Genomic DNA, 21,923 nt, shown 5'->3' with positions numbered 1-21,923 from the left:
GAGAGAATGACAGGCTGCAGAGACACTCACAAACTCAGGAGAGGGAACAAACCAGAGAGAGAGGAGGTGTGAGCACGGAAGGGAAAAGAGAACAGAGTCCCTGCCATGTGCTAAGGAGAAGACACAGCCGGTGACAGAGTGAAGGAGCAAGAACGTGAAAGAACGACCAATGGAGAAAAATGTACCAGAGCAGGGACCCGGGAAATTCCCCGCTCAGGCAGCCAATGATGGTTGGTTAAGGGGTTGGTTTCCTGCTTTCATGTCAGAGCTCCCTTGCTGTGTTAGCAGCACACTGTGGTACCAGACGCCCTTGCAGTCTGGCCCCTGGGTGATAGAGATGGATGTTGACACCCTGAAGTTGCTCAGCCTCTTGGTTTAACGCGTCCTTCTGCACAAAGAGGGGGGAGTGGTCCCTCCATCCCTCCCACTAAGGAGTCCCTTCTAGCCCCTGGGGGTGGGCAGGGCAGCGCTAAACACGCCCTCCAGAGGGATGATATGGGGAGGGAGGAGGGAGGAGGGTTCAGCATGGGGAACACATGTATACCTGTGGCAGATTCATTTTGATATTTGGCAAAACTAATACACTTATGTAAAGTTTAAAAATAAAATAAAAATTTTTTTTTAATGGGTTAAAAAAAAAAAAGAAAGAGGCGGTCAAAGATTAAATGAGAGTCTGGCAATTTCGATCCCATAATCTCTTCTTCTGGGTCAATGCCATGTTTTCTGATGGTCCCCAGCAGTAGTTAGTAGGTTGCGTTCTTATAGACTCTGTGGGAGAGGGAGAGGGTGGGAAGATGTGGGAGAATGGCAATGAAACATGTAAAATATCATGTAGGAAACGAGTTGCCAGTCCAGGTTCGATGCATGATGCTGGATGCTTGGGGCTGGTGCACTGGGACGGCCCAGAGGGATGGTATGGGGAGGGAGGAGGGAGGAGGGTTCGGGATGGGGAACACATGTATACCTGTGGCGGATTCACTTTGATATTTGGCAAAACTAATACAATTATGTAAAGTTTAAAAATAAAATAAAATTGGAAGAATTTAAAAAAAAAAAAGAGAGATCGGCACATCTGGTTGATTTTAAAATTTATTTTATCTTATTTATGTTTGTTGAAGTCTAGTTGATTTCAGATGTTGTTAATTCCTGTTATACAACAGAGTGATTCAGTTATTCATATACATATATTCTTTCTTTAAAAAAAGATATTAAATAACAATCCATTTTATAAAAATTATTTATTTTTTAAATGATATTCCATTTTTATTAAATTTTTTTGGAATTTCCTCTTTTAATATAAATTCATTTATTTAGTTGGAGGTTAATTACTTTAAAATATTGTATTGGTTTTGCCATACATCAACATGAATCCGCCACAGGTGTACACGTGTTCCCATCATGAACCCCCCTCCCTGCTCCCTCCCTGTACCATCCCTCTGGGTCATCCCAATGCACCAGCCCCAAGCAACCAGTATCATGCATTGACCTTGGACTGGTGATTCTTTTCTTATATGATATTATACATGTTTCAATGCCATTCTCCCAAATCATCCCACCCTCTCCATCTCCCACAGAGTCCAAAAGACTGTTCTATATATCTGTGTCTCTTTTGCTGTCTCACATACAGGGTTATCGTTACCATCTTTCTAAATTCCATAGATATGCATTAGTATACTGTATTGGTGTTTTCCTTTCTGGCTTAGTTCACTCTGTATAAAAACCTCCAGTTTCATCCACCTCATTAGAACTGATTCAAATGTATTCTTTTTAATGGCTGAGTAATACTCCCTTGTGTATATGTACCACAGCTTTCTTACCCATTCATCTGCTGATGGACATATAGGTTGCTTCCATGTCCTGGCTATTATAAACAGTGCTGTCATGAACATTGGGGTACCCATGTTTCTTTCAATTCTGGTTTCCTCGGTGTGTATGCCCAGCAGTGGGATTGCTGGATCATAAGGCAGTTCTATTTCCAGTGTTTCAAGGAATCTCCACATTGTTCTCCATAGTGGCTATACTAGTTTGCATTCCCACCAACAGTGTAAGAGGGTTTCCTTTTCTCCACACCCTCTCCAGCATTTATTGATTATAGACTTTTGGATCGCAGGCATTCTGACTGTCGTGAAATGGTACCTCATTGTGCTTTTGATTTGCATTTCTCTGATAATGAGTGATGTCGAGCATCTTTTCATGTGTTTGTTAGCCATCTGTATGTCTTCTTTGGAGAAATGTCTATTTAGTTCTTTGGCCCATTTTTTGATTGGGTCGTTTATTTTTCTGGCATTGAGCTGTAGGAGTTGCTTGTATATTTTTGAGATTAGTTGTTTGTCCGTTGCTTCATTTGCTATTATTTTCTCCCATTCTGAACAACATGCTGCTGAATAACAAAAAATCACAGAAGAGATCAAAAAAAAAGAAATGAAAATATGCATAGAAATGAATGAAAATGAAAACACAACAACCCAAAACCTGTGGGACATTGTAAAAGCAGTGCTAAGGGGAAAGTTCATAGCAATACAGGCATACCTCAAGAAACAAGAAAAAAGTCAAATAAGTAACCTAACTCTACACCTAAAGCAACTAGAAAAGGAAGAAATTAAGAACCCCAGGGTTAGTCGAAGGAAAGAAATCTTAAAAATTAGGGCAGAAATAAATGCAAAAGAGACCATAGTAAAAATCAACAAAGCCAAAAGCTGGTTCTTTGAAAGGATAAATAATATTGACAAACCATTAGCCAGACTCATCAAGAAACCAAGGGAGAAAAATCAAATCAAAAAATTAGAAATGAAAATGGAGACATCACAACAGACAACACAGAAATACAAAGGATGATAAGAGACTACTATCAGCAATTATATGCCAATAAAATGGACAACGTGGAATAAATGCACAAATTCTTAGAAAAGTACAACTTTCCAAAACTGAACCACAAAGAAATAGCAAATCTTAACAGACACATCACAAGCACAGAAATTGAAACTGTAATCAGAAATCTTCCAGCAAACAAAAGCCCAGGTCCAGACGGCTTCACAGGTGAATTCTACCAAAATTTTAGAGAAGCGCTAACACATATCCTACTCAAAAGCTTCCAGAAAAATGCAGAGGTAGGTAAACTTCCAAACTCATTCTATAAGGCCACCATCACCCTAACACCAAAACCTGACAAAGATGCCACAAAAAAAAAAAAAAAAAGGAAAACTACAGGCCAATATCACTGATGAACATAGATGCAAAAACCCTTAACAAAATTCTAGCAATCAGAATCCAAGAACACATTAAAAAGATCATACACCATGACCAAGTGGGCTTTATCCCAGGGATGCAAGGATTCTTCAATATCTGCAAATCAATCAATGTAATACACCACATTAACAAATTGAAAAATAAAAGCCATATGATTATCTCAATAGATGCAGAGGAAGCCTTTGACAAAATTCAACATCCATTTATGATAAAAACTCTCCAGAAAGCAGGAATAGAAGGAACATACCTCAACATAATAAAAGCTATATATGACAAACCCACAGCAAACATTATCCTCAATGGTGAAAAAGTGAAAGCATTTCCCCTAAAGTCAGGAACAAGACAAGGGTGCCCACTTTCACCACTACTATTCAACATACTTTTGGAAGTTTTGGCCACAGAAATCAGAGCAGAAAAAGAAAAAAAAAGGAATCCAAATTGGAAAATATGAAGTAAAACTCTCACTGTTTGCAGATGACACGATCCTCTACATAGAAAACACTAAAGATGCCACCAGAAAATTCCTAGAGCTAATCACTGAATAGAGTAAAGTTACAGGATATAAAATCAACACAGAAATCCCTTGCGTTCCTATACACTAACAATGAGAAAATAGAGAAATTAAGGAAACAATTCCATTCACCATTGCAACGAAAAGAATAAAATACTTAGGAATACATCTACCTAAAGAAACTAAAGACCTATATATAGAAAACTATAAAACACTGGTGAAAGGAATCAAAAAGGACACTAATGGATGGAGAAATATACCATGTTCATGGGTCGGAAGAATCAATATAGTGAAAATGAGTATAGCACCCAAAGCAATCTATAGATTCAACGCAATCTCTATCAAGCTACCAATGGTATTTTTCACAGAGCGAGGACACTCCATTTTTAAAGTTATTTCTGAACTTTTCCCTGAGCTGGGTACCCCTTACTGTGGGGCTTTCTCTCCTGGCAGTGGACGGGCTTCTCATTGCAGTGCTGATCTTGTGGCACACTTCGGGCTTTAGTCAAACTGTCACTGGTGTTCTACACAAAATCATAAGTTTGAAGGAGGGAAGCACAGCGTCATGTGACACAGGGGGAGGCGGGCTCATAGCAGAGAATGGCGTTTTCACTTCCTGGAGGTTAAAAACTGATTTCCATTGTTGTAATCCCTGAATGAATATCTTCCAGAGAGCCATGGAACCCTATTCTTTTTATGAAAATATGTGTTAATTTATTCTTAGCTGAATCAGGTCTCAGCTGCAGCATGGGGGATCCTCACTGTGGTGCTGCGGTGCAGTTCAAGGCTCCAGAGCTCACGGGCTCAGCAGTTGCAATATTGAGGATAGTTGCTTCAAGGCATGTGGGATCTCAGTTCTCCCACCCAGGATAGAACCCACATTCTCTGCACTGGAAGGTTGACCCTTAATCCCTGGGCCAGCTGGGACATTCCAAGCCCTGTTCTTCCCTTCAACCACAGGCATCTGTTCTTCTCCACTTTATGATCTTGGGAATCTGCTGATTCACATTAGAGGATGGTCCATAATAGAAGATGTAGGATGGGCTCCATGGGTTTCCACAGATTCCTGAGAGAGTCCGTCACTGGCTGGTCTTATATATGGAATGCTTTTTTTTTTTTTTTTTAATTAGGTGGAGTAGACAGACTCAGCAACCTGGGGCACACCCATGCATTTATTTGGCTTTGATGTCCCCACCAAAGATATGGAGGTCTAAAAGAATCGCCCCCACCCCAAGAGCCTTGATTCTCTTCCATTCCCACATGCTGTCATCATGGAGGGACAGCCCAAAGAAGATAGAACAGTGAATGGAGACGTGAGTCCTCCCGCCCAAACCCTTGCCATAGCCTGAGCCCCTCCAATGCCCAATGCCCAAGCCTTCGAAGATCACATTTCATTCCATCATTCACATCTCCTTCCTCTCAGGACCCATCAGCAGAGGGTGTGATATTCGCCCACTTGAACCACAGGACCCTCTCTGAGAGACTGCTCACTCCCACTCCCCTGAGCCCCATGCACCTCTCCGCCGAGACCAGTATCTATGAGGAATTTGATGTAAACCAGATCATGCTGACCCTGATCTGGCCCCATCCTTTGAGCACACAGAGTGTTATAAATTGAAGAGCTAGATCTCTTTTTAAAGGGGTTCCTCCATGGGCACTCCTTCTCCTCCTCCTCCTCCAAAGCAGCCCCGCAGCTCTGAAGTTAAGAGTGGAGTCCAAGAATTATAGGATCATCTTCAAAAATCCCACCAGCTCTTAGTAATCCCTGGCTATTCTAACACTCTATTTTAACTATCTAACCTTTTGGGGGAAGTTATTCTAATCAATTGCACTTACTGGGTAGGTTACCATGATCATCCTACTTTTTCAAAAGTTCCAGTAAAGCATAACAATTTGCAACTTGAGTCTTCAAATTATTCAGTTTAAAATAAAATAAAGCCAATTTAAAAAAACCTCTGTTCAGTAATAGCTTACAAAAATGAACTTGTTTACAAGACAGAAACAGACTTGTAGACTTAGAGAACAAACTTAGAGTTACAGAGAGGAAGGATGAGGGGAGAGATACTTTGGAAGTTTAAGATTGACATGTGCACACTGCTATATTTAAAACAAAATGATTTCCATGAAACAATAACAAAAGCAATACAAGTTGACCAAATAAAAAGATGAAGTATATTCTGTTTGAGATATCCAGTTCGGTGCCTCTTGTCCCATTAGGCTGTATGTCTGCTTGCTAAGTCAATTCAGTCATGTCCAACTCTTGGCAAACCCATGACGTTGTGTAGCTCGATAGGCTCCTCTGTGCCTGGGATTCTCCAGGCAAGAATCCTGGAGTGGGTTGCCATTCCCTTCTCAAGGGAATCTTCTTGACCCAGGGATTGAACCCATGTCTCTCATGTCTCTTGCATTGGCAGGCAGATTCTTTACCACTGAGCCATCGGGGAAGACCACTCAACCCTTTTCCAGTCGTGGGCACTGAGTGTGCTGGGGTTCCAGGGGTACAAACAGGACAATAAGAACCCCCTCAGTCTGGATCCACACTGGCCGATAAAGTAGTTACCCAGCCACACCGTACAGACAATGACTCTACACGTATATGAAGTAAAGCATTCAGTTCTTCAGTCACACCCACCACATTTCAAGTGCTCAGGAGCATCATGCAGCCAGGTGTCATGGTGCTGGACAGAGCAGATGTTTAAAAAGTCCCCTCATCACAGAGAATTATACTGGATATTCCACTCCAGATGACTGAGGGCTGCAGAGAGAACACTTGCCCAGGGAGGCTTTGAACATGTTGTGTTAATCCATTGATATTTGCGTGTTTTGTCTTTTTTGCTTCTTTTCACCAAAGCCAAGGATTTGAGAATCTTGTGCCTTTTAGGTTATCAACTGTTGGCACAATGTGGCTTGGCTCAACCAAGCGGAGGACTGAAGAGGATAACACCATGAGGACCCCGGTGTGAACTGAGCTGGCCAATGGGGTGAAAATCAAGCTCCACAGAGCTTTAGTTGCTCACTGAGCTCTCTGTGTGTGATGTCTCTTCTGGCTTAGAACTAAACCCTCCAAGAACTCTTTTACCAAGAAATGTCAGGATCGCTTAAAGTGAAGACATTCTGGGGCTCCTGTGTTGCTACTGTCACTGTTTCCATTTTTTCCCCTAATTATTCTTATTTGTTTTTGGCCTTTAGGTTCGGGGACCAGATGTCATAATCTTCCTTTTTCTGCATGTTCACAGTGTAGACATGAACCCCAGTTATTCTTATATATCTTCTTTTAAAAAAATAATTGAATGTTAGCATTTGATGCCTGCATTCTGCAGAATCTCAATTCTTCAGCCAACTATAGAACATGGGTTTACCTGGGTCATGGGTGTATTTCTGCTGTGTGGCACCAATGCCTGGTACAGAGTAGGTGCTCTGCAATAATTTATGAACAGATCAAAGATGAGAAGTAAATTCCATTTCTGCAGGGGACTGGGAAAATAAAGTTCTGAGTCTTATTTGGAGCCAAACTGTCCAGGGCTGATTAAGAGCGAGAACATGGGTCCCACCCTCTGGAGCAGGGGGTTAGACCAGGCAGAAAGAGAAAGAGCTGAGACCTCATGTCTGGACTGAGATGCCTCCTGAGCCCTGCCTGGAGACATCAGAGCAAGGTCCACGGAGGGGCTGCACCCTGTTGTGAGTCCATGGCCGTGGGAACCCTGAGGGGCGGCAGCAGCCCCCCAGGGACCACATCCTGTTTGTCCTCTTGGGCCCCGTGGTGTCCTCATCTGTACAGGGCAGGGACGGGGGCAGCTGGGCACTCAGAGCTGTAGACATGCCTTCCATCTTCTCTGAGCTTCTCCTCCTCGGCCAGTTGTGCAGAGCAGGGAGGGCACTGCAGGAGGGCACATGATGCCCACCCTGCCCCCAGTTCACGGGAACCTCAAGGTTCAGACAGCGTGAGGGGCCAGGGATCCTGATGGGGAGAGAATTAGCCCAAGCTTTCAGTGGCAAATCTTTCACTTCCAGGGCTGAGTCTGGGCCAGAGGACCCCTAACCCTGCAGGTGACTCCTCCTGGGTCTCCTGGGACCCATATCTCACTTGAGTCCCAGGAAGGTGGTAGGGGGCAAGGTCAGGGCACTGGGATTCTAGAGTGATGCTGGTGAAACCTGGAAGGGCTCAGGAGCTGAGCTGGGGAGTGAGGGGTGGGGAAGTCCTGGGACTTAGCCTCTGATTTCCTTCCAGGGACCCCCCACAAACCCACCATCTGGGCTGAGACTCTTTTGGGAAGCTCAGGGTGCCCATGTGAATACACCCTAGGCAGAGTTGGAATGTGAGAGTGAGTACACAGACCATCAGGGAGTATGCTGCAGTTGGCCTGCATTATTTGGAGAAGGAAATGGCAATGCATTCCAGTAGTCTTTTTTTTTTCTTCTAATTTTATTTTATTTTTAAACTTTACATAATTGTATTAGTTTTGCCAAATATCAAAATGAATCTGCCACAGGTATACATGTGTTCCCCATCCTGAACCCTCCTCCCTCCTCCCTCCCCATACCATCCCTCTGGGTCGTCCCAGTGCACTAGCCCCAAGCATCCAGTATCGTGCATCGAACCTGGACTGGCAACTCGTTTCTTACATGATATTTTACATGTTTCAATGCCATTCTCCCAAATCTTCCCACCCTCTCCCTCTCCCACAGAGTCCATAAGACTGTTCTATACATCTGTGTCTCTTTTGCTGTCTCGTACACCGGGTTATTGTTACCATCTTTCTAAATTCCATATATATGCGTTAGTATACTGTATTTATATTTTTCCTTCTGGCTTACTTCACTCTGTATAATAGGCTCCAGTTTCATCCACCTCATTAGAACTGATTCAAATGTATTCTTTTTAATGGCTGAGTAATACTCCATTGTGTATCTGCAAAATCCCATGAACATTGGAGCCTGCCAGCCTACAGTCCATAGAGTTGCAAAGAGTCAGACATGGCTGAGTGACTTCATTTTCTTTCATCTTGTTTTAAAATTTATTTATTTTACTGGTTCCATTTTTTAATCTCATCATATACATATTTTATTGAAGTGTAGTTGACTTACAATGTTTCAGGTGCACAGCAAGGTGATTTTCAGTTATACAAGCACACATACATTATTTTTCAAATTATTTTCCATTTTAGGTTATTACAAGATATTGACTATAGTTCTCCATGCTATACAGTAAATCTTTTTTGCTTGTTGCATACATTTTTTAAAAAATTAGAAATCTAGCATTGTATTGATTCTTCTATTTTTAAACATATGGTATATGCCACATCAGTGTTATGCTACACTGAGAGTGAAAGCATGATACCAAAATCCCACCATGTCCATGATAAAAGTAAATGGAAAACAGTGGCAATGTTAATTGTGGGAGGAAATATTGAATCACATTATGTTACTGGTGGGCTTTCCTGGTGACTCAGATGATAAAGACTCTGCCTGCAACACAGGAGACCTGAGTCGATCCCTCAGTTGGGACGATCTCCTGGAGATGGAAATAGCAACCCACCCCAGCATTCTTGCCTGGAGAACCTCCATGAACAGAGGAGTCTGGTGGGTTGCAGCCCATGGGATCACAAAGAGTCAGACATGACAAAGGGCCTAAACTATTCTCAAGGCTCTGAACTTAAAAGGTATAACACTTTCCCATTCATATAGAAGTAAAAAGTGACAGAACAGACCGAACCTTTTGCATTGTCAGAGGCTTAATGACCAGATCTGCATGGACAGCTTGGAGAACAAAGGATTCCAGGATTAAAAGATTTCCACAGTGGAGGGGACGTAAGTATAGCTATGGCTGATCCATGTTGATGTATGGCAGAAACCATCACAGTATTGTAATTGCCCTTTAATTAAACATGAATAAACTAAGGGGGGAAAAATCTTGCAACAGGGCTTCCCTGCTGGTCCACTGGTTGGGAATCTGCCTGCCCATGTGGGGGACATGGGCCTGATCCCAGGACAGAGAAGATTCCACATGCCTTGGGGCTGTTAAGCCAGTGGGCCTCAAGCCCATGTGCCTAGATCGGGTGCTCCACAACAAGAGAAGCCACAGCGATAAGAGACCGTGCACACAGCAAAGAGCTGCCCAACTTCCCACAACTAGAGAAAGCCTGTGCACAGCGACGAAGACCCAGCACAGCCATTAACTAGTTAATTAAAACACTGCAACAACCAGCAACACCTCCTCCTGTTTTAGTGTGTGTGTGTCTGTGTGTGTGTGTAAGTGTGAAAGTGTGAGTTCACACATGGGTGTTTAATGTGTATTGTTCTCTTTTCTTGGAATTTTCTTCCCCATGGGCTAGGGTTATTTTACATTCAGTAAACACTGTTTGACCATCCCTCTCACTCCCCAAAAAGCCCATCTAAGTCAGGTAAGATGATTCTATGGGGCACAAGTTCATGATCTCCTTGGTCTGCTGGCTCTCCAATAAAGTCACGATTCCTTTCCTGAAGACCTCATCACTCTGTCCCTTGACAAACAACGTGAGGTTGGACTCAGAGCACATTCATGAGACATTGGCAGAGGTGTCGTTCATTTTAGAGAAAACCCGTAGACGTCACTCTCACAATCGATATCTGTGGTTTAAAAGAAGATACGCAGATGGCCAACAGGCATATGAAAAGATGCTCAGCATTGCTCATTAGTAGAGAAAGGCAAATCGACACTGCAAGGAGGCACCACCTCATAGCGATCAGAATGGCCATCATTATACAGTTGATGAATAACATGCTGGAGAGGGTGTGGAGAAGAGGGAAACCCTCTTACATTGTTGGGGGAGTGGAAACTGGTGCAGCCACTGCAGAAAACAGTATGGAAGTTCCTCAAAAAAAGTAAAAACAGAGTTTCCATATGATCCAACAATTCCAGTACCAAGCATATATCTGGAAAAAAACTATACCTTGAAATGACTCATGCACCGCTATGCCTATAGCAGCAAAACTTACAATAGCCAAGACATGGAAACAGCCTAATTGTCCATTGACAGATGATTGGATAAAGAAGATGTACATGCTTATACAGACAGAGAATGGAATACCACTCAGACATTAAAAAAAAATGAAATCATGCCATTTTCAGCAGCATGGATGAACCTGGAGATTAACATATTAAGTGAAGTAGACAGAAAGAGAAAGACAATTTTCTGTGATATCACCCATGTGTGGAATCTAAAAGGAACATATCAATGAAACAGGAACAGACTCACAGACATAGAGAACAGGCTTGTGGTTGCCAAGGAGGGAAGGACTGGGAATTTGGGATTAGCAGATGAAATCTATTTATACATAGAATGGATAAAGAATGAGGTCCTACAGTATGGCACAGGGAATTTTATTCAGTATCCTGGCATAAATCATAAAGGAAAGAATATATATGTCGAGCTGAATCAATGTGCTGTACAGCAGAAATGAACTATACTACAATAATTTTTTTAATTTTTAAAAATTTGTGGTTTCTATATCTGCAATGAAACATTACATGGCAGTAAAAATGCACAAACTGAAATGACAAAGAATACAGACCAATTCTGAAACATGATATTAAGTAAATAAGAGGAAATTTTAAGAAAAGCGACTGTTCTGTTACTCCATTACATACATAATGATCAAGGGGAGACCAGATTTATTACTTACAAAGCATCACTAATCTTAACGACCCCCACCCCCAGAAAAATGGTGTGGAATCGCTGCCCTTACTGAGGTTCTTTCCTGTCTATGAACAACAGCTGAACTGGGTGTATGTCTGCCCTTGGAGTCCTGAAACAGCTGGGCCATTTTGCCCCAGTTTGGAGTTGATTGTTCTGGACACACCCCTCACTCAAGCATTTTGGAGCTTGGAAGTCTCTACTTGACATATTTGTGTACCTTTGAGTATCTAGGAAGTAAGGTTGTCCACCTTTTCAGGCAGAACAAATCCCCCTCCCAAAAAAACACCACAGTCCTCTTTACACACATTATCTTTGTGTACATGTGTGGTCCTTGGATTGGAAAGGGAGGAAGAGAGAGAGATAGAGAGTGGTGTGTGTGCGAAGTTTCCACTCACAGTCACGAAATAGTTTCAGATGAAGAAGAGTCAGAGAAAGACAAATATCACATGATATCATTTATTTGTGACATCTAAAAAAATGAACTTATTTACAACACAGACTCACAGAGAATGAACTTACGGTTACCAGGGGAATAGTGTCAGGGGGAGGTTAGATTGGAAGTTTGGGACTGACGTATACACAAGGCTATATTAAAAACGCATGACCACAGGGACCTACTGTATAAAACAGAGAATTCTACATAATATTCTGTAACTACCTAAGTGGGAAAAGAATTTGAAAAGCAATAGATGCATGTATATGTATCACTGATTCACTTTGTTGTACATCTGAAACTAACACAGTTAGTTTCTTAATCACATATATTACAATATAGAATTTTTTCATATGTTCAAAGAGCCATAATATGCATGTCTGGTCCTCCCATAACCCAGCGGGATGGTATGGGGAGAAGGAGGGTTCAGGATAGGGAACACGTGTACCTGTGCCAGATTCATGTTGATATATGGCAAAACCAATACAATATTGTAAAGTTAAAAAATAAAAGAAAATAAAGGGAAAAATAGGGGGAAAAAAGAATGCAGAATAAAAGTATTAATGAGTCTTTAATTGGCAACCTGCACTGACCCTGACATACGAGGTGGGAACATGTGATTTCTCTTCTTTGAAGAGTTAAGGTTAATGAGATTTATCATGAGCTTGGGAACAGCATCCTGCATGGTATACACTGAATCACTGATACTACTTCCTAAAGGCAGTAAGATCTGTCTGAATCCTCTTAGGTTTATAGTGTTTAGGGAAACAAAAAGTGACGATCGGGTCATGAGGCATGCTCTGTGATGCGGCTCAGGTCAGACTTCCATCCCTGGAGTGAGAAGAGGCTGGCCATCTTCCCATGTGACATGACCCAGGCTGACTGTAACAACAACACCGCCCGCTTCCGCATCCTGTGCCTCTGTCAGCTTTGCTCAGTTCTGCCTCCTGTCTCACAGAAGCAGAGCCATGTGCCCCACACTCCTCAGCCTCCTGAGTCTCGGTGAGTCCAGAAAGACACAGTCGGAGAGGGTTATGGTGGAAACCGGGGGGTCTTCACACCACTGACCAGGTTCCCTGGATGAGGGTGCAAGGAGCGTGGGGTCCATCAGGACAAGCCATTTCTGACAGGCTTTTCCTTCTAGGATTCTGTGTAAGTCTAAGGATCTGGGCAGCTGTGGGTGAGTCCTCCCCATCCCTTATTTCTCTGTTGAGCAGAGTAGTTGGGGCTGATGCAGATGACACTGGGGGCCAGGGTGAGACCCCTGTCGGTACAGCGAGAGCCATGTGTCCTGTGGATCCCAGGTCCTCCTATTGGCCTTGATAGTCATCTTTGCTCTCACCAGAGGTTAGCCCAGCTCTGGACTCTGGACCTGAAGGCACAGTGTGAAGTCTGGGAGCTGGGAGCTAGGCCCACTGAGTGCCATTTCTATCATGAGAGGGGAGCAAGAGGCTGAAGCCCACAGACCCTCCCCTACAAGATGGCTCCTGGCATCTCCAACTGGCCCTTAACAACAGGATCTGCAGGACTGCCCACTGGACCTGACCCCAGGGAAGGGTCTGGTCATCAGGCAGGGCCACTTGGACCTTGTCACACATTTGATGTAGGTTAGTTAACAAAGGAGCGAGGTTCAAGGTTTACTTCCTTCTTTTTAGTCTAGTGGCTTTTTCACTGCTTTGTTGTGTTAGTGTTAGTCAGTCATGTCCTACTCCTTTCGACTCCATCGACTGTAGCTCACCAGGCTCCTCTGTCCATAGGATTCTCCACGCAAGAATATGGAGGTGGTTGCCATTTCCTTATCCAGGGGATCTTGCCATCTCAGGGACTGAACCCTGGTCTCCTGCCTTGCAGGAAGATTCTTTACCATTTTGAGCTACAACAAATGCAACAGGGAAGTCCTTTTGCTTCTTGTCCATGCATCAATTTTTCTGTGGTATTTTATTTTGCCTTCATTGTGCAGCTTGTGGGATCTTTCCAGGATCAGGGTTTCCACTTGGGCCCTTGGCAGAGAAAGTGCCAAGTCCTAACCACTGGGCAGCCCAGGTTTTTTGTGTTTTGAGAGAAAGGTTCTCAACATTTTGTCAACCCAAGGAGTGATTCATGTCCTGAGAATTCCCATGATGTCCATCCTGGATTGACTGTGTCTCTGTCTGTCCCCAAGCCCCAGGTGTCCTTGAGCATCAGGGTGATGCACTTTAGGGGAGAAGAGTTCGAAGAATTAAAGGGGAAGCCCACCCACGAGGGCTGTGGGGAGAGCTGACTGTTCCCATTTTCTTCTCAAAGCCTGTGTCTCCTTTTCTCCTAGGTAAATATGAGAAGCTGTCTTTGTCCGCCTGGCCAAGCCCCGTGGTTCCCTTAGGACAGACTGTGACTCTTCAGTGTCACTCCCATTCTCCACTTAAGAGATTCAGACTGTTCAAAACAGATGGGAAAAGGCGTTTGTCTGAGCTCCAAGGACATCATTTCAATAACTTCACCCTTGGCCCGGTGACCGGAGAACATGCCGGGTCCTACACATGTTCTGGAGCCTACCGGTCTGCACCCAGTGACCCCCTGCAGATTGTGGTCTCAGGTAGGAGGGGTCCAGCCCAGCCCAGTACAGCCGTGCCTGCAGGTAATCCTACACTAGGTCCACTTGCCCGTGCAGAGCAAGACTTCCTCAGGACTCCCAGCCAGGACCAAACCAGGGAAAGAGAACCCACTCTGAGAGTTTAAACTCAGGGTGTCGAATAGAGGGATGGGGTGCCCCAGGGCAGGAAGGAGGAGCCTCCCTAGGCATGAGTTAGACAGGATGCTGCCACTGCCTACCAGCAGGGAGGATGGGGCACGACCCTGATCCAGCACCTGCCACCCGGTAGGGAGCTATAATCCCATTTGAAGGAGCTGGAGCCTCAGGGACAAGTCCCAGGAATGTCTCAGAGGCATGAGGTGGGGACACAGATGGGGAAATGTTCCCTTTTCTCCACCTCCACCCCAATGTCCTGCAGTCAGCGCCCACATTCTAGATGAGTGTGAAGGGAGCCAGGGTATGCATCCTCAGACCCACCCCAGCCCCCACCACACATATTAGGGATGGGATGAAGCTCAGAGCATGGTAACGCACTCCAGTATTCTCAACTGGAGAATCCCATGGGCAGAGGAGCCTGGCTGGCTACAGTCCATGGAGTTGCACAGAGTCGGACTCAACTGAAGTGACTGAGTAAGCATGCATGAACCCGAGAGCAGGTCCAACAGCTAAAGAGCTTAGAATGAGCACAGAGGAAGGGGAGGTCTTGAACAAAAAGAAACATGAGCCAAAACCCGAGAACAAGGCTAAAGAGAATGCAACAAAACACACAGGAAGGGTAGTTGGCTCCGCTGGTAAATGGGGAGGAGTTTTACACCTTCAGATGTCAGCGGAAGGGCCAAGGTGGGTGACTCACTGAAGCTCACAACCTTTTGTTCCTAGGTGTGTTCACAAAACCCTCCATCTCAGCCCACCCAGGGCCCCTCGTGCAGCAGGGAGAGAATGTGACCCTCTGCTGTCACTCACTCGTGATGTTTGACAAGTTTATCCTGCACCATGAAAACAGCACAGGGCATTTCCAGAGACGTGGAGAGATGCTCACTGGTGGGTATGCCCCAGCTGACTTCTCCATTGGCCCCATGACTTTGGCGAGTGCCGGCACCTACAGATGCTACGGCTCTCTCAGAAGATCCCCCTATGAGTGGTCAGCCCCCAGCGACCCTGTGGACATTATCATCACAGGTGAGTGTGGCCATACGTCCCTTCTGCTCTCTGTGTCACAGAAGGTCTGGTGTCCAGTCCAGCATCAGTACTGGGAGAGAATGACAGGCGTGCAGAGACACTCACAAACTCAGGAGAGGGAACAAACCAGAGAGACAGGAGGTGTGAACACGGAAGGGAAAAGAGAACAGAGTCCCTGCCGTGTACTAAGGAGAAGACACAGCCGGTGACAGACTGAAGGACCAAGAACATGAAAGAACAACCAATAGAGAAAAATGTACCAGAGCAGGGACCCAGGAAATTCCCCGCTCAGGCAGCCAACGATGGTTGGTTAAGGGGTTGGTTTCCCGCTTTCATGTCAGAGCTCCCTTCCTCTGTCAGCAGCACATTGTGGTACCAGACGCCCTTGCCGTCCAGCCCCTGGGTGATCGTGATGGAGGTTGACACCCTGACATTGCTCAGGGTCGCGGTTTAACGCGTCCTTCTGCACAAAGAGGCGGGGGGAGTGGTCCCTCCAACCATCCCCGCTAAACCATCCCTTCCAGCCCTTGGGGGTGGGCAGGGCAGCGCTGAACACGCCCTCAAGAAAGAGGTGGTCAAAGATTAATGAGATTCTGGCAATTTTCACTCCATAATCTCTTCTTCTGGGTCAATGCCATGTTTGCTGATGGTCCCCAGCAGTAGTTAGTAGTCTATTTAGTAGTAGTCTGCTTATTTCAAGAGAATGGCACATCTGGTTGATTTTTATAATTTATTTTATCTTATTTATGTTTGTTGAAGTCTAGTTGATTTCAGATGTTGTTAATTCCTGTTGTACAACAGAGTGATTCAGTTATTCATATACATATATTCTTTCTTTAAAAAAGAATATTAAATGACAATCCATTTTAAAAATTATGTATTTTTAAAAGGATTTTAAATGACACTCCATTTTTAAAGTTATTTCTAAGTTTTCTTTTTTTATTTATTGTTTTTTTAACTTTACAATATTGTATTGGTTTTGCCATATATCAACATGAATCCACCACAGGTATACATGTGTTCCGCACCCTGTAGCCTCCTCCCTTCTCCCTCCCCATACCATCCCTCTGGGTCGTCCCAGTGCACCAGCCCCAAGCATCCAGTATCGAGATTCGAACCTGGACTGGTGACTCGTTTCATATATGATATTATACATGTTTCAATGCCGTTCTCCCAAATCAACCCACCCTCTCTGTGCTGGGTACCCCTTACTGTGGGGCTTTCTCTCCTGGCGGTGGGCGGCCTTCTCATTGCAGTGCTGCTCTTGTTGCACACTTCAGGCTTTAGTCCTCTACTTAGGAGTAGAGTTACTTTGTGCTCTAAGATCAAGCTCTCCTCCTTCCAGGTCTGTCCAAAAAACCCTCTCTCTCAGCCCAAGAGGGCCCCATGGTGATGTCAGGAGAGAACGTGACCTTGGTCTGCAGCTCCGAGAGTGCCTTTGACCAGTTCCATTTGCTCAGGGAGGGGGTGAACCTTGGACGCCATCTCGCTGGAGGGCAGAGCCCCCGCAGAGCACTCCAGGCAGAGTTCCCTCTGGGTCCTGGGACCCCAGCCCACAGCGGGGTCTACAGGTGTTACGGCTCTTTCACTCGCTCTCCCTACTCGTGGTCAAACTCCAGCGACCCACTGTTCCTGTCTGTCACAGGTGAGCAACCTCTTCCTGGCCCATGCTTTGTTGTCCCTGTTCAGACGCTATGTTGTCCAACCCTTTGCCACCCTGAGGCCTGCAGCACAACAGACTCCTCTGTCCTTCACTATCTCCTCCACATGGATCACAGCCTTGTAGTGGTGAAGGGGCCTTCGTACCTCAGTGAAGCTATGAGCCAGTCATGCAGGGCCACCCAAGCCTGACGGATCATAGTGAAGAGTTACTGTTCACCCCTTCTGGCTTTTTTCTCTAAGGATCCACTACAAGTACTTGCCCATCAATCATGGATCCACACACCACAGAAGGTAAGCAAGACAGTCTCCTATCTCAGCAAATTTCTGAGAAGACAGAGGGTCCCTGTGTGAGTGTTCATTCTACCACCTCCCAGTTGTGACTTTGGGCTCCTCAACATCCCTGTCATGTCAGCATTTGAGATCATGGTCTGTATTAGAACCAGAGAGGGCATTGAGTTTCTCATTCTCTGGGACTGGGAATTTCTAAAGTGAACAAAGCGAGACCAAGTGATTTGACCCCATGCTTAAGGGAGATGCTTACCCTCCCTCCACCAGGATCTTTGGGGAAGGATGCAGGGGACAAGGGGAGAGTTTTAGGGAGCACCTTCAATATGTGCTATTCCTCTGTTAGTGTTTTATGAACTAAACATTCCACAGTTCAGAAATAGAAGTGTCATGTCTTCTTGAGGATTCCATTCCAGGTATATGTGGATGGAGGGGGAAATATATGGAGGATTAAAGCAGTCCCCATTCATGCAAAATCACCATGCCTTGTCACATGGGGCAGCAGAGATAAACTGCATCGGTGCCTGGGGGACCTGGTTTCAGACCGCTGCTGGTCTTCCATGGCCTCTTTACTTCATCCACTGCTAGCATCTCTCCTGGATGCTGTGGTACCTCCTGGGAAGTGGAGACCATACTGATCAGGTTGAGAGCTGCTGACACACTTTGACACAAGGATACAATAACTCCTGTGTGTAGGGGCAGGGTGGATGCAATGAATAACCAGACCTTCTTCCCTTTGATCGTTGGCAGAAGCACGGCTTCCTCAAGGCCACTCCAGCAAGCTGCACCTTCTCCTTAGGCTCTCCGTAGCCTTCATCTATACCTGCATCTTCCTCGCTGTTCTTGTCTGTCACTGGTTACCCATAAAGTAAGTATGAAGAGCCAAGCTGTCACTGGTGTTCTCCCACAATCATAAGTCTGAAGGAGGGAAGCACAGTGTCATCTGACACAGGGGGAGGTGGGCTCATAGCAGAGAATGGCATTTTCACTTCCTGTAGGTTAAAAAGTGATTTCCATTGTTGTACTCCCTGAATGAATATATTCCAGAGACCCATGGAACCCTGTTCTTTTTATGAAAATATGTGTTAATTTATTCTTAGCTGCATCAGGTCTCAGCTGCAGTATGAGGGATCCTCACTGCTGTGCTGGGGTGCAGTTCAAGGCTCCAGAGCTCGTGGGCTCAGCAGTTGCAGCATTGAGGATAGTTGCTTCAAGGCATATGGGATCTCAGTTCTCCCACCTAGGATAGAATCCATACTCTCCGCACTGGAAGGTTGACCCTTTATCCCTGGGTCCCCAGGAACATTCCAAGGCCTGTTCTGCCCTTCAACCACAGCCATCCATTCTTCTCCCCTTTATGATCTCGGGAATCTGCTGATACGCATTAGACGATGGTCCATAACAGAATATGTAGGATGGACTTCTTGGGTTTCAACAGATTCCTGAGAGAGTCTGTCAGTAGCTGGGCTTGTATAGGGGATTTTTTTTTAATTTAGTGGAGTAGACAGACTCAGCAACCTGGGGCACACCCCTGCTTTTTTTGGCTTTGATGTCTCCACCAAAGATATGGAGGTCTAGAAGAATCGCCCCCACCCCAAGAGCCTTGACTCTCTTCCATTCGCAGATGTTGCCATCATGGAAGGAGAGCCCAAAGAAGACAGAACAGTGAATGGTGAGGTGAGTCCTTCCACCCAAACCCTTGCCATAGCCTGAGCCCCTCCAATGCCCAATGCCCAAGCCTTCGAAGATCACATTTCATTCCATCATTCACATCTCCTTCCTCTCAGGACCCATCAGCAGAGGATGTGATATTCACCCACTTGAACCACAGGACCCTCTCTGAGACAGTGTTCATTCCTGAGCCTCATGCACCTCTCTGCCGAGACTACTATCTATGAGGAATTCGATGCAAACCAAGACCATGCTGACCCTGACCTGGCCCCATCCTTTGAGCACACAGAGTGTTAAAAATTGAAGAGCTAGATCTCTTTTTAAAGGGGTTCCTGCATGGGCACTCCTTCTCCTCCTCCAAAGCAGCCCTGCAGCTCTGAGGAGAACAGTGGAGTAAAACAATTATAGGATAGTCTCCAAAAATCCCACCACCTCTTAGTAATCCCCTGGGTCTTCTAATACTCTGTTTTAACTATGTAACCTTTTGGGAGAGTTATTCTAATCAATTGCACTTACTGGGTAGCTTACCATGATCATCCTACTTTTTCAAAAATTCCAGTAAAGCATAACAATTTGCAAGTTGAGTCTTCAAATTATTCAGTTTAAAATAAAATAAAGCCAATTTAAAACAACCTCTGTTCAGTAATAGCTTACAAAAATGAACTTGTTTACAAGACAGAAACAGACTTGTAGACTTAGAGAACAAACTTAGAGTTACAGAGGGGAAGGATGAGGGGAGAGAGAGATTGGAAGTTTAAGATTGACATGTGCAGACTGCTATATTTAAAACAAAATGCTTCCCATGAAACAATAACAAAAGCAATGCAAGTTGGCCAAATAAAAAGATGAAGTATATTCTGTTTGAGATATCCATTGTGGTGCCTCTTGCCACACGAGGCTGTGTGTCTGCCTGCTAAGTCGATTCAGTCATGTCCGACTCGTGGCGGCCCCATGATGTTGTGTAGCTCTCTAGGCGCCTAGGTGCATGGGATTCTCCAGGCAAGAATCCTGGAGTGGGTTGCCATTCCCTTCTCAAGGGGATCTTCTTGACCCAGGGATCGAACCCACGTCTCTCGTATCTCTTGCATTGGCAGGCAGATTCTTTACCACTGAGCCATCGGGGAAGGCCCCTCGGCCTTTTCCCAGCCGTGTGCACTGAGGATGCTGGGGTTCCAGGGGTAGAAACAAGACAACAAGATGCCCCTAGTCTGGATCTGCACTGGCCGATAAAGTACTTACCCAGCCACGTGGTATTGACAATGACTCTACGAAGTAAAGCATTCAGTTCTTCAGTCACACCCACCACATTTCAAGTGCTCAGGAGCATCATGTGGCCAGGTGCCATGGTGCTGGACAGAGCAGATGTTTTAAAAGTCCCTCATCACAGATAATACTACTGGACATTCCACGCCAGATCACTGAGGGCTGCAGAGAGAACACCTGCCCCAGCGAGGCTTTGCACATGTTGTGTTAATCCATCGATATTCACATGTTTAGTCTTTTTTGCTTCTTTTCTCCAAAGCCAAGGATTTGAGAATCTTGTGCCTTTTAAGTTATCAACTGTTGGCACAATGTGGCTTGGCTCAACCAAGCGGAGGCCTGAAGAGGATAACACCATGAGGACCCCGGTGTGAACTGAGTGGCAAATGGGATGAAAATCAAGCTCCACGGAGCCTTAGTTGCTCACTGAGCTCTCTGTGTGTGATGTCTCTCCTGGCTTAGAACTAAACCGCCCAAGAACTCTTTTACCAAGAAATGTCAGGATCGCTTAAAGTGAAGACATTCTGGGGCTCCTGTGTTGCTACTGTCACTGTTTCCATGTTTCCCCTAATTATCCATTGGTGTTTTGTTTTTTTTTTTCCTTTTTTTTTCCTTGCCTCTAGGTGAGGGACCAAAGTCATGATCTTCATTTTTCTGAATGTTCACAGTGTAGATTTGAACCCCAGTTGTTCTCAGATTACTTCTTTAAAAAAAAAATAATTGAATGTTAGCATTTGATGCCTTCATTCTGCAGAATCTGAGTTCTTCAACCACACACAGAAGATGGGTGTACCTGGGTCATGGGTGTATTTCTGCTGTGTGGCACCAATGCCTGGTACACAGTAGGTGCTCTGCAATAATTTATGAACTGACCGAAGATGAGAAGTAAATTCCATTTCTGGAGGCGACTGGGAAAATAAAGTTCTGAGTCTTATTTGGAGCCAGGCTGTCACAGCTGACTCAGGACGAGAAACTGGGTCCCACCCTCTGGAGCAGGGGGTCAGACCAGGCAGAAAGAGAAAGAGTTGAGACCTGAGGTCTGGGCTGAGATGCCTCTTGAGCCCGGCCTGGAGACATCAGAGCCAGGTCCACCGAGGGCCTGCCCCCGCTGTGAGTCCACAGCCCTGGGAACTCTGAAGGGTGGCAGCAGGCCTCCAGGGACCACATCCTGTTTGTCCTCTAGGGCCCCGTGGTCTCATCTGTACAGTGTGGGGGCGGGGGCGGCTGGGCGCTCAGAGCTGCAGACATGCCTTCCGTCCTCTCTGAGCTTCTCCTCCTTGGCCAGATGTGCAGGGCAGGGAGAGGACTGCAGGAGGGCACAGGACGCCCACCCTGCCCCCACCTCACGGGAACTTCAGGGCTCAGACAGCTTGAGGGGCCAGGGATCCTGATGGGGAGAGAATCAGCCCAAGCTTTCAGTGGCAAATCTCT

At 45.3% G+C, this 21,923-nt stretch overlaps 1 protein-coding gene across 2 annotated transcripts; it reads left to right on the top strand.

The window, feature by feature from the left end:
* Window positions 1-11,861: 11,861 nt before the first annotated feature.
* LOC133231108 (putative killer cell immunoglobulin-like receptor like protein KIR3DP1) lies at window positions 11,862-19,714 on the top strand. Of its 2 annotated transcripts, XM_061389362.1 has the most exons (8): window positions 11,862-12,868; window positions 14,172-14,438; window positions 15,315-15,614; window positions 16,960-17,259; window positions 17,517-17,567; window positions 18,312-18,429; window positions 19,186-19,238; window positions 19,349-19,714. In XM_061389362.1, the coding sequence occupies exons 1-7, from the start codon at window positions 12,835-12,837 to the stop codon at window positions 19,235-19,237; spliced, it is 1,122 nt and encodes a 373-aa protein (XP_061245346.1). In that variant the 5' UTR covers window positions 11,862-12,834; the 3' UTR covers window position 19,238; window positions 19,349-19,714. The 2 variants fall into 2 exon arrangements, with proteins under 2 accessions (XP_061245346.1, XP_061245345.1); XM_061389361.1 differs by lacking the exon at window positions 16,960-17,259.
* Window positions 19,715-21,923: the final 2,209 nt, after the last annotated feature.

Source organism: Bos javanicus, chromosome 18, assembly GCF_032452875.1.
Source record: "Bos javanicus breed banteng chromosome 18, ARS-OSU_banteng_1.0, whole genome shotgun sequence".
Classification (NCBI taxonomy): domain Eukaryota; kingdom Metazoa; phylum Chordata; class Mammalia; order Artiodactyla; family Bovidae; genus Bos; species Bos javanicus.
The sequence above is the reverse complement of the archived record's forward strand: the minus strand, read 5'-3'. Positions and strand labels throughout refer to the sequence as shown.

Excerpts from the sequence above, each read along its gene's own strand:
- LOC133231108 (XM_061389362.1), top strand. The coding sequence starts at position 12,835 with ATGTGCCCCACACTCCTCAGCCTCCTGAGTCTCG. Across the intron at positions 12,869-14,171 it reads CCTCAGCCTCCTGAGTCTCG|GTAAATATGAGAAGCTGTCT; the intron begins GTGAGTCCAGAA and ends CTTTTCTCCTAG. Across the intron at positions 15,615-16,959 it reads TGTGGACATTATCATCACAG|GTCTGTCCAAAAAACCCTCT; the intron begins GTGAGTGTGGCC and ends TCCTCCTTCCAG.